The 15,482-nt window shown below is 45.1% G+C and overlaps 1 protein-coding gene across 5 annotated transcripts in view; it reads right to left on the bottom strand.

Annotated features, from left to right (window-relative positions):
- The window catches only part of FCHSD2 (FCH and double SH3 domains 2), a 264,319-nt gene that overhangs the window by 181,515 nt on the left and 67,322 nt on the right, over window positions 1–15,482 (bottom strand). For 4 of the 5 annotated variants that reach the window (XM_075919548.2, XM_075919550.2, XM_075919549.2 and 1 more), the window contains exon 3: window positions 13,620–13,665. The exons of the other annotated variant lie outside the window; for it this stretch is intronic. In XM_075919548.2, coding sequence (XP_075775663.1) covers window positions 13,620–13,665 — 46 coding nt within the window. The remainder of the gene's footprint in view (window positions 1–13,619; window positions 13,666–15,482) is intronic. 5 annotated transcript variants of the gene reach the window in all.

The raw sequence follows: 15,482 nt of genomic DNA on the forward strand, positions 1-15,482 counted from the left end.
TTCTTCCCTAAATTATTAAGAAAAGAAACATTTTTTTAAAAAATCTGAAACAAAACTAAGATTACATATAACATGCTTTAGAATACAGTAATTCTCGATAAATGTACTGGTTAACTTTGTTTGTCGGGAAAGCCTGTGACTATTTATCACTTCACAAACAAAATAATTCAAAATTGCTTTTCAATTTAAAAAAGTAACTAGCTGCCAGTAACTCAGCCTTTGCAAAACACATTAAGAAAAAATCCTGTATATGGTAACTAATAAATAGCACCTGTCTTATGGCAGGAGGGCTGCAGGTTCAGACATTCGGCACTAGCAGAGTTGGAGATGGTCTTGAGAGAACTCTGAACAGGTTATCTTCAGAACCACAGTATAGACACCTGTGTCTGAGGGTAACTTTCTTGAAACCAATTAGAAGGAACAGTAGGCCTCTGAGTTAATGAATGGACACAAAAGTCCAGAACTCTGGACAGCTTGGGAGGAGGCAGAGCACTGACTATTTTAGTATCAACCATGCCCATCTAGAGCAAGAGTCAAAATCTGGACACAGCAGAAACTTGGAACTCTTTAGCACTGAAGAAGTCTCATCAGTATAGTAATACCAGAGGGCTTCAGAATCCCTGCTTCTGAACACAGATTCTTTTCAGATTCTGTATTTTGCCACTGAAGGTGCCAGTTATGCTTGAGTTAGTTTATGGAACTCTAAGGTGGAGGGTTCTGATACCAACAAAGGCCATTCTGGACTAGGAACAAAAGTCCAGCCTGAATTTATGGTTGGTCTGCTGATTTTGCGCACGGTGCCAGAAGGCCGGGAGCCTAAGTTGAGGCTCTGAGCATAAAAGCCCAACAGGTGTTACTTCTGTCCAAAGTGAGATACAAAAGCAAGAAAGGCATAATACATGGGGAGATTGAGACATATCATTGCCCAAAAAGTTGACCATTTAAAATTTCTATTAAGTTCTACTGTGTGTAACTGTGGCACTGACCTTGGAAAAGTGAGAGACATGTACTTTAGGCAAAACTAGGCAATTTAACCTTCAAAGTTAAACTGTCTAAAAGTGCCCACACACTACAGTAACCAGAAAGAAACTAAAGCCGTTAAATATTGAGTAATTTACTAGTCGAGTAGCTGATGGAATTTCCATTGACTCCTCGACAGGCACTTAGGCATTCCTCCTTTGAAATGTACAGGAGCGCCCTTGGGGGCTCCTGTACATTTCAAAGGAGGAATGTAGAACTCCACATGGAGCCCAGGGCCAGCGGGAAGTCTCGCTCAGACTGGCATGCCAGCTTTGAAATGTACAAGAGTCTCCAGCGGGGGCTCTTGTGCATTTCAAAGTGGAAGCGCCCGCATGGAGCCTGGAGTAAGCGAGGGACTCAGAGTCCCCCGCTGACCCCAGGCTCCCCGCTGCACTGCCGCTTTGAAATGACACGTGGCACTCTCCAGCTGATCCCAGGCTCCGCGCAGCATTTCTGAGGACTTCCCAGATGATCCTGGGCTCTATGTGGTTTGAAATGTGGCGCTGGAACCCGGGAAACAAGACTCCGTTAGCATTTGCAACTCTTCCATAAAGCCTTGAACTCCAAACATCTGATGTCGTGAGGGGGTGCTCATACAAGGTTCACCGAGCATGACTTTCTAGAACACCACAGTTCAGGTGCCTTGAATCCCATTAATGTCATTACATAGAGTCCCCAGAAGTGTTTCTCTAAAGCAATGCATTTAAAATTTGAAAAACAGACCTGAGGAGACCAGCCTTTGTGAAAGATCCCAGAAATAAAAACCTGTGTGTATGTGCAACAAAATATTTTCAGGAACATTTGGCACTTAAAATGTTTGGGTGTTTTTGCTTTTTGTAATAAACTTTTGGAAACTTAAAAGACAAGGAATATATTTAAGAATATTTCTAATATGGTATTGTTTATAAAATAATTTCCTATCTTCTTATAACTATTGCCAAATAAACCTGTCAGTGTGTGTCAGAGCTCAGGACCTCAGTTCCTATATACAAGCAAGTCTCCCATTTACTTGCATAAAAGGCTTGCCTGCACAGACTGCAAAATCATTGCCCGATTTCTTCACAATCTACACGCATGGTAGACACTACAATTTGCATATGAATGCACATTATTAAGTAAACTGCTAACGCATATAGAAGGAAGTACAGAACATTATCTTAATTCCTTAGAGTAGAATGTTTCTGAACCTTAATGACAGGCCATTTCCCCCACATTTTAATATTTTATGTGCATTTTTAAAAGTGTTTTCCAGATAAGTAAACTGAGAATTTAATAGACATAAAAATAAAACAGCCATAGCTAAATTACTGCTGGAACAGCCTCATTATGAATTTTCAACAGCAGTACATCCAACTCCATAATAAAATTATTTCTTTAGGAAACAAAAATAGTAATTAAAAACACACCTTAAATGCATCAGTTAACACCACAGGCTATTGGCCAATGGATCCATCCATGTCTGCTTCTTATTTGACCCCATGGAAGGACCCTCCCTTACAGTCTGCAGTCTTTTTCTGCTCTTTTTACAGCCACAGTAATCTTTTGTATCCTTCTCCAGGAGGAACATTCTGCCAGGGTTACAGGGAATGAAATGACAAAAACTTGCTGGAAAACACTTTCAAGGCAAGTAACTCAAATTGTTTTACTGATGCTCCAGCGGTTTGCTAACTGCTGAGTCTGGGGCATGACTTGATTTCTCTCTAATATTAGTTCATTAGTACTGAACAGCTGTCATAAGGCTTGTGTTCTCTAAGATATAGTTGGGTTTGTGTGTGCAGAAAGTCTGAATCAATGAAGTTACTTCTGTGTTCAACAATTAAGTGATTACATTTATAACGCCTGTATTTAAAAGGAGATGTGTCACTTACATGCAGCTATGTAACTTATTTATTTTTTTACAGTTCCAGATACATTTGTATTCTTTTTTGCACTGTCCTCTCACCCACTGTACTGCAGTTATCTTTATTACAACACACCTAAGATTAAAAAGCCTGTGAAGCTACCTAAATGTCTTAAGTTGTCTCAGGTTCCAAAATTTGTATTATTTACTCAAAAGATATAAGATCCACTCCCAGCTTCACCACACATTAGAGATGCGAATGACTAGTCGACTATCCGATAAGCACTGGCTTATCGACTGGTCGATCCGCCCCCCCTTGCTGCATCAATCAGAAAGAGGCAGTAAGGGGGGGTGAGGGGAGAGGAGGTGGTACTTCAAAGCAGCAGCGCCACACAGAGCTTGGGGCCAGCTGGCGTGTTCCCAGGCTGCATGTAGCATTTCAAAGTGGCAGCGCCACATGGAGCCCGGAATCAGCTGGGGACTCCCCCACTGACCCCAAGCTCTGTGCAGCGCTGCCTCTTTGAAATGCCGCATGAAGTCTGATGCCGAGCTCCCTGTGGCATTTCAAAGAGGCAGTGCCGCATGGAGCCCAGTGTCAGCGGGGGAGTCCCCAGCTGACCCTGTGCTCCCTACAGCGCTTTCGCCTTTGAAGTGTAGCAACAGTCCTAGGGCTCTTACTACACTTCAAAGGCGGAGGCGCCCTATCAACTAATCGAACAGTTGATACAAATTGCATTGACTGTTCGATTAATCAGTTACTCTAAACTTAACATCCCTATTACACATATCCTGTGAACTCTGGCCAAAATCATTCAATTTTCTCTGTGCCTAAAAGTGGACTATCTGAGGAAGGGAGATAATATTTCTCTGACTCACAGGGGTTTTTCTGAGGTACTGAGAGAGATAATGGTGAAGAGCACCAAAGAAAATTTTAAATCCAGATACTAGGCAATGTAGCAAAAAATCAAATAAGTATTTGCAGGGCTCGACAATTAGTGTAATCTACTCACCCGTGGCGAGTAGATTACAAGCTGGCACAGCTGCGCAGCGCAGTCAGCGCATGCGCAGCACAGTCTGCTCATGCGCAGCGTGCCAAACCACGTGGCTGGCGAGTAGGGCTCACTGCCGCTTGGCGAGCCCTGAGTATTTGGATCAAAACCTGAAAGATATATAGACATGCACTTACGTGCAACTGTCCAATGTTCTGGGGCAACTAATACATTACTTTAAAGGAAGAAGAGTATTGAATGTAATAAGTGTTTGATATTTTTTGTTTTTAAAATTCATCACACTAATTTTGCTCTAAATTCAATCTTCCCTCCCATCACTTCTATTCCTCTGCCCCACATTGCACATGATTCTCTGGCACTCTGATTCTCCTCCCCTCTTCTGTCCATACAATCAAATTATCTACTTCTCTTCCTTCTGTGGTTACGATGGTCATACATCCTATTCTCTCTCTCTGGTATTTGAAAAGGCTGTCTAGATACCTGGTTCTCTTGTCTGGGCACTTCTCTCCTAATGGCAGCTGCTGGTTTATCTTCTGCTAACAGCTCCCACTGGCATTCACAGCACCAGTCTTACTGGTGATTCCAGTCTGAGGGATGTTCCCTCATACGTACAAAAAGGCCACAATGGAGACAAATTAAACTGTCCTCCTCTTCCTTACTTCCACAGGTCGAACCTCCCTTGTCTGGCACCCTCTAGACCTGAGTGGTCCCAAACCACAAGTTTGCTGAACAAAGGGAGGTCTAGGCTCCCTACCCAGCTGTAGGCTCTGCTCCTGGCTTGGTCTGTGCTTCCTGCCACTTGCCACTGCCTCCACCCCTCACCATGACAGCCCTAACCAGGACTGCTTTCTCCACCGGCCAGTCCCGGACAGGGGCCAGACATGCTGCCTCCCTCAGCTAGCTGTGAACCCAGCTGCCTACCCCGCTGACTCCAGTCCTAGACGGGGCTGCACTCTCCGCCACCAGCCCTGACCAATGCAGTGTTTCCCACTGCACCAGCCTAAGCATGGCTGCAGTCCTGGCCACTGGCCCCACTGCCTTCAGCCCCAGCTAGGGTTGTGATCCTTGCCATCAGCCCTGGCCAGGGCTGTGCTCCCCACTGCACCAGCCCCAGTGGTGATGCACTTCCCACCACCAGCCCAGCCCAGGCTGCGCTTCTGAAACTGGCCAGCTGGGTCTCTCTGGTCCAGAAACATCAGGATTTTAGAGGTTCAACCTGTAGATGCTTTTATATGCATCCATATGTTTCTAACTTGTATGGAAACAAGAAGGAGCAACGACACCATATAGTCTGCATAGATGTTAGTTGGTATTCAGATCACCTCCTAAACATTAATTTGGTCTTAGAATAATCAGGCAGAAAAATTCATAAAAATGCACTATATTTAATTAAAATGGTTGATTACAAGCGCATCCCACATTTGCAAGTGATGAGCAATGCAATAGTTAATGACAGTTAAAGCATTATACCTAGAATCTCAATCAGAATTCACTTAAATGGTGTAGTTTGCAGCTCAAGTTATTGATTCAGCCTCTCTGCAAACTCAGGCAGACATTGTTGAACTGGTTACACTAAGATCACATACTAAAGGTTTACTTTTATCTTTAAACCTTATAAGTGCAGACTAAATAAATAAGATATTCTGAACAAAAAACAAGTTCCATCTGTGAAGGGCAACATGCCATAATCTATGGGAAATGCTGTGCTATGCAGTAAGGATGTTAAGGACTAATTGACTAGACAATAAGCAAATGCTTATCCGATAGTCGAGACAACTAGTCGAAGAAAAGAGGGGGTGAGAAGAGCGGGGGAGAAGAGCGGGTACTTCAAAGTGGCAGTGCCACACAGAATCCGTACCCAGGCTCTGTGTGCTGCTGCCACTTTGAAACGCTGAGGCAGCGTTCAAAAGGGCAACACTGCATGGATCCCAGGGTGAGCTGGATACTCCCCAGCTGATCCCAGACTGCACACACCATTTCTGCAGAACCAGGATCAGCTGCGGAGTCCCCAGCTGATCGGGGTTCTGTGGAAATGCCTCATGGAGCCTAGGATCAGCGGGTGGAGTCTCCCACTGTCCCCAGGTTCCATGAGGGCACTTGTGCTTTGAAATGCACAAGAGCCCCTGCTGTACATTTCAAAGCTGGCACGGCCATGTGCAGCATGGAGTCAACGAGGGCTCTTGTACATTTCAAAGGAGGAATGCGGAAGTGCCTATCAACTAGTAGGGTTGCCAAGTGTCCGGTATTGTACCGGACAGTCCGATATTTGTGTGCTCTGTCCAGTAAAAATACCGGACATGTGCAATGTCCAGTATTTTCTGATTTTTCCGGCTGCGTACCCGACGGAAGCCTGGCGTGGGCGGGGGAGCTGCTGGGAGTCCCAACTGGGAGGCAGGGCCGGGATTGCTGCTGGGAGCCCTCAATTGGTTGAGTGTAAGGAGGAGGGGAAGCCTCCTCCTTGTCCGTGAGTCGCCAGAAGCCTGCACGGGACAGGCAGCAAGTGCCCAGGTCAGTCCCGCTCCCCGCCAGCCAATTTGCTCACCCCTCCCTTCCCGGCCAGCCAGTTCTCCCCCACTTCCCCTCCTGATCTTCCCCGGCCAGCCTCCCATACACTCCCCCCCCCCCAGCTCTACTTCCCGCCTGCCCGTTCTCTTCCTTGTCTCCCCCGGACAGCGCCGCTGCACCTCTCCCCACCCCGGCCAGCTCTGCTTCCCGCCCCCCTTCTTCCCGGCCAGCGCTGCTGCACCCCCCGCCAGCTGTGCTTCCTGCTCCCCCTTCCCCCAGCCAGCCCCACTCCCTTCCATCCGGTCCCTCCTCCCCCGATATCCCGCGGCCAGCCCGGTTCCACCCGACCTCCCTCCCCCACGACCAGCCCTGCTTCCCATTGGCCCCTCCATCTCCCCCGGCCAGCCCTGTTGCTGCTGCCCCCCACCCACCGTTAGCTGTTTCCAGGCCCCTGCCCCCTCCCGGCCAGAAGCACTCCCTTCTTGCCACCCCCCACCCCCCCCCATGAAGCGCGTTCGTGGGTTTTTTTTTTTTTTAAATGATTACCTGGTAACCGCTAGCAGTGATCCAGAGGTTGTGTGGGTTTTTTTAGCTCAACAACTTTGCCCCTCCCTCCCCCCCCATCAACAACATTTTTTCTCTGTGAGTTTGTTTGTTTGGGGGGGGAGGGGTTCGGTATTTTTCTTTCAGCCATCTGGCAACCCTATCAACTAGTAGAGTAGTTGATGGAAATTCCATTGACTACTCAACTAGTAAATTAATCGTTAGTTAACATCCCTACTATGGAGTTATAAATTATAAATAACAATGATTTCTTTTACATGTAGATTTCTTTTAGATACTTAGCAGAATTAATAGAGTGAATGTTATATGGATAGTAATCCAAAGATGAAATTGTATTTCCATTCAGTGAAATGGTATTTGAAGAGCTTTGTGCCATGCAGCCAGCACACCAGTTATGATTAATAGCCAGCACAGCAGGATTTCACTGCAGGGGAGTCTGCAGCATTGTCACTTCCAAACAATATTATTAGATATCTCTTTAGCAGAATAGGTTTGTATAAGCACTTCCAGTTCTGATGACAGGGTGAACTTTTAAATGCATATGTTTTTGTTTAGCAGAGAGCTGCTATATTTAATACCACAAACTTCTAGTGACAACACTGGAGTATACAGGCAGTCCCCGGGTTACATGGATCCGACTTACATCGGATCCCTACTTACAAACAGGGTGAGGCAACCCCGCACTAGCTGCTTCCCCCCAGCAGACCAGGGAGACGCGGAGCGGCTTTTCTCAGCAGACACCTCACCTTGAGAATAAAGGACTGAGGGAAGTGAGGTGTGGGAGAATAAAAGTGAGCTCTGGAGAAATGTTTGGCTAGAGTTTCCCCTACAATATGTACCAGTTCCGACTTACATACAAATTCAACTTAAGAACAAACCTACAGTCCCTATCTTGTACGTAACCCAGGGACTGCCTGTATACACATGCATTACCATAATACAAATAGATATAAATAAAATTCTGAGATCTCCAGTAAGATCCACTGGGCTAGGCGTTATATTGAGCTCTTGAATTAAACACTCTAGGGTAGCCAAAGGATAGGTATAATACATAAACAAAAGCAGTAAACACACTACTAAATCACTTATTAGGTTATTTCTGTGCAGATGTGTACCATAATTTACTATGCTGACACAAACTGCTCACAACTGCAGGATATTAAGGTCTACACAGGTTCCATCCTTATATAAAGATGCATTGTGCAGAACTGTGGTACACAAGTACTGTATATCAGCATATAACAGTGTTCCAAAATAATACTGTGAGAGAGTGTATCAGCCCCACAATAAGGAAGCTAGGACTAACCAGGCTCACCTGGCTGAAGAAGTCCTGCCCCCCCAGCCCTACTGGGCATGCTCAGACAGTAGCCCAGGTATAAAGGCCTAGAGAGAGGCTCAGTCTGTGTTGGCTGCTGAGGAGGTACTGCTCAAGCTCTGGGAGGCCAGTGGAACTGGGCCTGGGGACCAGCTTGCAAGACACCAGAGATATGGCTGAGGACCTGGAAAAAGGACCCTGGAAGGAGTCCAGAGGAAACTGGTAGGAAGTAGCCCAGGACAGGAGATTGTATCTCGAGGTACTCAGTGTGTTGCGGTGGGACTCCCTGCTGAGCAAGCAATGGACCACACCACTGCAAACAGGGAACTGGGCTAGAATCGGAGTAGGGAGGGCCTGGGTCCTCCTACCCCTCAATTCCCAACCTGTGGGGCTGGCACTCATCTGCTACTAGGCCGCACTGGCCCAGCAGGAGGGGCATTTGCTAAGGACTCTGGCTGTTAGGCCACACTGCCCCAGTGGGAGGGGCGTGAGTGCAGAACTGCAGTTGAGTTTCAGGACATGTGGAGTTGAGGGAGTGGTTCCAAGAACCCCAGGGATGCAACAGAACACCCTGGGAGAAGGATGTCACACACCACATCCCTGACAAATACAAAAATGGACTTTTTGACAAGGTGCTAAGAGAAGTATTAATATTGTTTTTAAAATGTTGCCTATTCTTTCCTATAGAGGAGACTGACAAATAAGTCGAACTTCAATCTTCCATGAGTCAGTTTGCTAAAGCAACAAAAGACATTGGGCTATTTTGCACTAGATTCTTTGCAAGAAATACCTTTAAACAGCTCAGGTTTTACCCACACTCCAAGTTTCTCAAGCCAGAATATGAATTTATAGTGCACCTAGTATGACCATACAGTACCATGCCTTGTGCGCTCTGCTAAGGTGCAGTAAGCACTACACTGTAGTATTGTTCACATGGTATGCTGCTAGGAAGCTGAGCTAGTGTGTTGTGCATTCATAGCCTGGCTTGCTGCACAGTAACTCACTTTGTAGACAAGCCCTTCAACATTTTACTTAAACTCATCTGCTGAGAATTCAAGAATACTTAGCTCTTTTTATTAGCATTTTTTAAAAATAAATCTCTCATTATAATGAATGGGAAAGAGTTTTGTAATTTTGCCCTGCACTGGCCCTTTACAGGTAAAATCCACCTCTGGGAGAGGGTTGAGATCAAAGCCCACAGCTGAGGCAGATATTGCCAATTAGGGCCCAGCTGTGGGCTGTATAAGTAAGGGCTCTGAGAGGGAGGAAGGGAAGCAGACTCTTGTTCTGGCTGTGGAGCAGGAGGGACCTGGCTGTCACGGAAGCTGAAGACTTCCTGAGACAGGGCAGTGGTGGGGAAAGGCAGGCAAAGCTGGGGAACTCTGGCCTGATCTCACTCCCAGGCTGCAGGGCCTGAAGCAAAGCCTGAGAGAACTAGGGCTGCAGGGAGGCAGCCAGGAAAGGAGAAGGCAGCAAAGTCCACATCCCCTTGCCAATGATGAGTGGTCATTACAGACTGCAGTACACCCCTTTGGCAGGAGCTAGATCAGGGATACTCAACTTTGGAAGCCCCAGGGGCCACAATGATACTCACAGCACATGAGGAGGGCTGCAACTTAAGTTTGATTGCACGTAAATGCAAATATATATGCCAATATATGCAAAGCGCTTCTCATACACTGACGGGCATGAATACAAAGATAAAGGCAAGACTATACAACACACAGGCCCCATTTAAGTCAGGTCTGCTGATATTAATCAAATGCAATATTTACGCAATTTCCACCCATATGACAGCACTTTTAATGAGCAATGACAGTTTAGGAATTTAACTACTAAAATGCATATCAACAGAAGACCCTTATACTGACTCACCGTTGTGGAGCGTGTTCCCTATGGAGGCCATGTTCAAAGGATCCCACCTGTGGGCAGCATATTGAGCCTCACGTAAACCCAAACTGCATCATGGGCCACATGTTGAGTAGCCCTGAGCTAGATGAAGACTGGCAGTGGGTCACTGTGGCAAGGTGGGGAAAGGGGAATTATGTGTTCCCTGGGAAGGGAGGACCCCAGCGTGCAGAAACTGATAAACACTTCCTCCCACCCCCCCCCCCCCCCACCCCGGAAGGGGCCGAGTCACTGAAGTGGGCACTGTCAGAGAGCAATGTCCTGAAGAGAACACTGCAGTCCAAGAGTGATGCGAATCTAGAGCTGAAGCGTGAAGTGAGGACACAGAAGGACACCTGCCAGAGGGAGGTGTCCTGCTTCCAAGCTAATTCCCAGTGCTACTGGCAAGGCAGTGCCGTGGCAGCAAGTGGCTGCCCCGTGACAAAGTTATACTTAGCTCAACGAAAATTTGTATTGTTGGGAAGCATTATCAGAAAATTCACACGATCTCCAGAAGATAAATCTTTTTACAACTCTAAATGTGAAGTATTCAATGTTTTGAGATAATACATCTATCACCAAACAAAGGATGCAATCCTGCAAAACTTTTATTCATGTGATTAGTTACAAAATTCTAAAAAGTGCCAGGTGAAATGCTGGAAATTAGTATTTTTTTACTATAAGGTATGAAAGCCTCTGGTACCATATCTCCAGAACTCTGAATGCAATTATTAATTTTCCTAACTTCATTTAAACTTTACCCCATATAGAAAGAATACTAAAAGCTTTCACAAGTGCAAAAACACAACTCACCATTATATTAGATAATGCAGAGACTCTGTGCATCACTTAGCACAAAGGCATCACAATTGATTTAGGAGTCTGACATTCTGGAATGAAATCCAGGCTACTGAAGTGCTTTGTCACCCCTGCCCTGCAACTTTTGGTGTTTCACAATACTTTGCTGCAATAGAATCAAACAGCATGCAGGTCATACACAATGTCTGTGTATTGCCACAACTCTTGATCCAACAACTCCAACCCCAGCAACACTTCATCTTTCAGCAGCCTTTGGATACTAGATGCAGGATGATCCCAACATACTTCCAAGCCCTGAACATCTCCCCAAGACTCATGTTCTACAATGTCCAGCCCTTTCCTGGACAATCCAGATAAAGACAGTTGTTCCTCTAAGGCAGGTGTGGCGAATGTAAGGACCGGAGGGCCAGATGCAGCCCCCAGCTTGCCTGGAACTGGCCCTTGAGGCTCAGGGCTCCCCCCACCATTGGGGAGCCCATGCTAGTGAGGGGTGGGTCCTTTTGTTGTTCTTCTCACTTGTGTGCAGCCCCCCAACTGATTTTTCTGTGGGTCTGTGACCTGACTAAAAAAAAAAATTACTCACCTCTGCTCTAAGACAACCAGTATAAGATAGTTTGTTACCTCAAATTGAGCTACCGAAACAATTCATAACACTTGCATTAGTTTTAATGAAAAGATGAAACAAGCTTACTTAATTACTAAGGATGTTAAAGACTAATCAACTATCCGATAAGCAAATGCTTATCAGATAGTCGACTTCCCCCCCTTTGCTGCCTCTATCTTATACTTCAAAGGGCAGTGACGCACAGCTAATCCCGGCTCAGATATGCGGTGCTGCCCCTTTGAACCTGCCTCAGTGTTTCAAAGGGGCAACGCCGCCTGGAGACCAGGGTTAGCTAGGGACTCCCCAGCTGATCCTGGACTCCATGCAGCATTTCCACAGAAAGCAGGATCAACTGGGGAGTCCCCTGCTGGGGAATCTTGTATGTTTCAAAGCTGACACACCCATGTGCAGCGGGACTTCCTGTTGGCCCCAGGCTGCATGTGATGTTCCACATTCCTCCTTTGAAATGTACAACAGCTCATACAGGAGCTCTTGTACATTTCAAAGGAGGAATGCAGATGTGCCTATTGACTAGTTGAGTAGTTAATGGAAATTCCATCAACTACTTGATTAGTAAATTAATTGCAATTTAATATCCTTAGTCCCTGCTCCTTCCCCCTTTCTCCCAGAATTTAAACACCACAAATCATTTGCAATGTTCAAGCTCTGGGAGGGAAAGGGAAGGGGCACAAATCAGCCAATTCACAGAGCACCAGAATCGCTGGGAAAAGAAGGGACAGAGCACGCTCACGGGAGGAGACTGAGAAAGAGGCTTGAGTGAGGGTTTAAGGGAAGAGGTGGAGTACGAGCGGGGCCTATAGCACAGGGTAGAGCGTTGAGCAGCCACTGGCAAAATGACAAGTGACACATTTAAAGCAAGGGCACATGTAAGTTGCATGTTGATTGTGCACAACCTGGTGAGAGTCATGTGCTCCCTCTGCTTCTTTATGTTTCCTTTGCTGGCAGTGTAATTTGCCCCTAATAATGGATCACTTTCTGTTGAAAGGCATGATAAAGAAGATTCAAGTGCAATGTATTTAATCTTATTCTTGAGGTCATGGTTCGCGAGCATGCCAATTAATAGCCTTGGTTGCCCATTGCTGATTGCCCATCGCCAGGACTGGACAAATACCAGCCCACGGGCTGGGTCTGGTTAGCTTTTGGTGGATCCTCACCACTATATTTACCTGCACAGCTGCAGGTACTGGCAACTGCAGCTCCCATTGGCCATGGATCACCATTCCCGACCACTGGGAGCTGCAGGAAGCAGTGTCCCGCACCACTATGGTTGCCCTGCTATGATTTATAAAATACACTCTACACAGAAATGTAACTAGTTTCCCTGTTTAATGTTTCTTTCCCCCCCCCCCCCCCCCCCCCACACACTTCCCCCATGTGTTTTACATTCATAACATTTTAGAGCGGCCAACCGAGGTTCCATGAAATTTTATCAAACTGTCACAAATTAAACCAGGAGCTGTATCTTGTCCCCAAACTGGAAGGGTCTGCAAGAGGGAGAACCCACTAAAACAATACCCAGTCTACTCCTTGCCATATCTCTCCATCAAAAGCCTGATTAAACTGATGAGCCTGGCAGAATGTGCTAAAGCTCACTAGGTTTGGACTATTTAGATCATGGGAAAGTAAGGTCTAAGCAAGACTATATGTAATGCAAATATAATGCTACTGCAATTATGATACTACAATGACTTTTCCTCTCTTTTCTCTAACCAATTTTATTCTATCTATTACATGACTGCCACTCTGACGCTGGGAAAGGTTGAAAAAAGTTACTGTGGACCAAGTCCAAAACCAACAATTCCTCTCTAGATCTTTCCTGAGCCAGGCTTCAGAGCAAATTGTTTAGTACAGTTAGGAATATCTGATCCAAATTATAAAGAGAGCTGAGAGCTATTTTGTATTTTCTGATGCACAGAAAACAGCCTATGTAAAATGCAAAATAATGCTGCAGAAGATTTCTGAATCAATTAATGTATCCTTACATTCAGAAAACAATGACTTAGACAATAAAGACAAATTTATTCTAGGACTTACCTGTGCATACTCTCTCTCAATTGCAGCTTTCTTCTGACTGAATGTCCTACAAAAAACAGGGGAGAGTCCATTAAGACACGCAGCAGTAAACTATACAAACAATAATTAAATGGGGGCTTTATATAACTTTAGTTCAGCTGCACCCACCAGGCAGCCTTTTTAACCAAAAGAAGAGCTAAACTGTTTGACAATTGTGTATTAACTGCCTAGCAACCACTTACATGTGGACACCACAGATTAAGAGCTCCGTCCCTCAAACTTCATTTACTTCAATAAAATTCTCTTTAGATTTATACTGGTTTATCAGACAACAAAATTCGGCCTTCAGGCATAACTTCTTTTGGGATTGTCTCTCCCTGACTGCATCTGAACATACTAGCCTAATTGTTCTAAATGCAGGACTCATTTCACTTTCTTGCACCATCTTCACTCAAGAATGCCCTGACTTAGCAATCAGTGTAGCTGCATTAGAGGGTATCCATGTACCTCAATTGGTTTAAGCCTCTATATGCCCTTCCACATTTAGGGGTCAGTAGAGATTGAGCTACACCAATTGCTTGCCATAGATTATTGAACTGAATAATCAGTAATACTGAGTGTAAGTAATACTAATACTGAATATAAGTGAATGCCAAGTATTGCTGGTTTTACAGATGGGCAAAGGAACATCTGGAGGGTAGGGTCATAATTCAAAATGATCTGGACAAACTGGAGAAATGGGCTGAAGTAATAAGGACAAATGCAAAATACTCCACTTAGGAAGGAACAATCAGTCTCTCACATACAGAATGGGAAGCGACTATCTAGGAAGGAGTACTGCAGAAAGAGATCTAGGGGTCAGAGTGGACCACAAGCTAAATAGGAGTCAGTGTGATGCTGCTGCAAAAAAAAGTAAACATGATTCTGGGAGGCATTAACAGAAGTGTTGTGAACAAGACACAAGAAGTCATTCTTCCACTCTACTCTGCGCTGATTAGACCTTAATTGGAGTATTGTGTCCAGTTCTGGGTATCACATTTCAAGAAAGATGTGGAGAAGTCAGAGAACGTCCAGAAAGAGCAACAAGAATGATTAAATGTCTAGAGAACATGACCTATGAAGGAAGACTGAAAGAATTAGCCTGGTTTAGTTTGGAAAGGAAAAGACATGATAGCAGTTTTCAGGTATCTAAAAGGGTGTCACAAAGAGAAGGGAGAAAAATTGTTCCCCTTAGCCTCTGAGGATAGAACAAATAGCAATGGGTTTAAACTACAGCAAGGGAGGGTTTAGGCTGGACATTAGGAAAAACTTCCTATCTGTCAGGGTGGTTAAACACTGGAATAAGTTGCCTAGGGAGGTTGTGGAATCTCCATCTCTGGAGATAATTAAGAGCAAGTTAGATAGACATCCATCAGGGATGGACTAGATGGTACTAGGTCCTGCCATGAGGGTCGGGGACTGGACTCGATGACCTCTCGAGGTCCTTTCTAGTTCTAGTGTTCTATGATTCTATGAAAAAACAGGAGTAGAATCAGTATATTTCATTTCAGCACAAGCTTGATAAATTATCCCACCATGGCATTGTGAACCAAATTCCACTCTTTGGACATCAATACAAATCTTGAGTAACTACAGACCCTTCAAATCAGTTGTGCCAAGTTTACACCACTATAGTAGCTAAATTTTGTATTTTAGTCAATCATATTCTGGGAAAAATGGGATTGACAAAGCTTTCAGTGTACCCTTGAATTATAAGGTCCAAGTTTGAAGCAATCTTGTTGTAAAATAAAAACAAATTATGTTACTCTGTTCCATCTAATTACAGTAGGTTTCAGTACTCTGTAGCCCCAGGAGAACCAAATTACAGCAGCACAAACAAAATGA

The sequence above is a fragment of the Pelodiscus sinensis genome, chromosome 1 (assembly GCF_052426305.1).
Source record: "Pelodiscus sinensis isolate ZL-2025 chromosome 1, ASM5242630v1, whole genome shotgun sequence".
Taxonomy (NCBI): Eukaryota; Metazoa; Chordata; order Testudines; family Trionychidae; genus Pelodiscus; species Pelodiscus sinensis.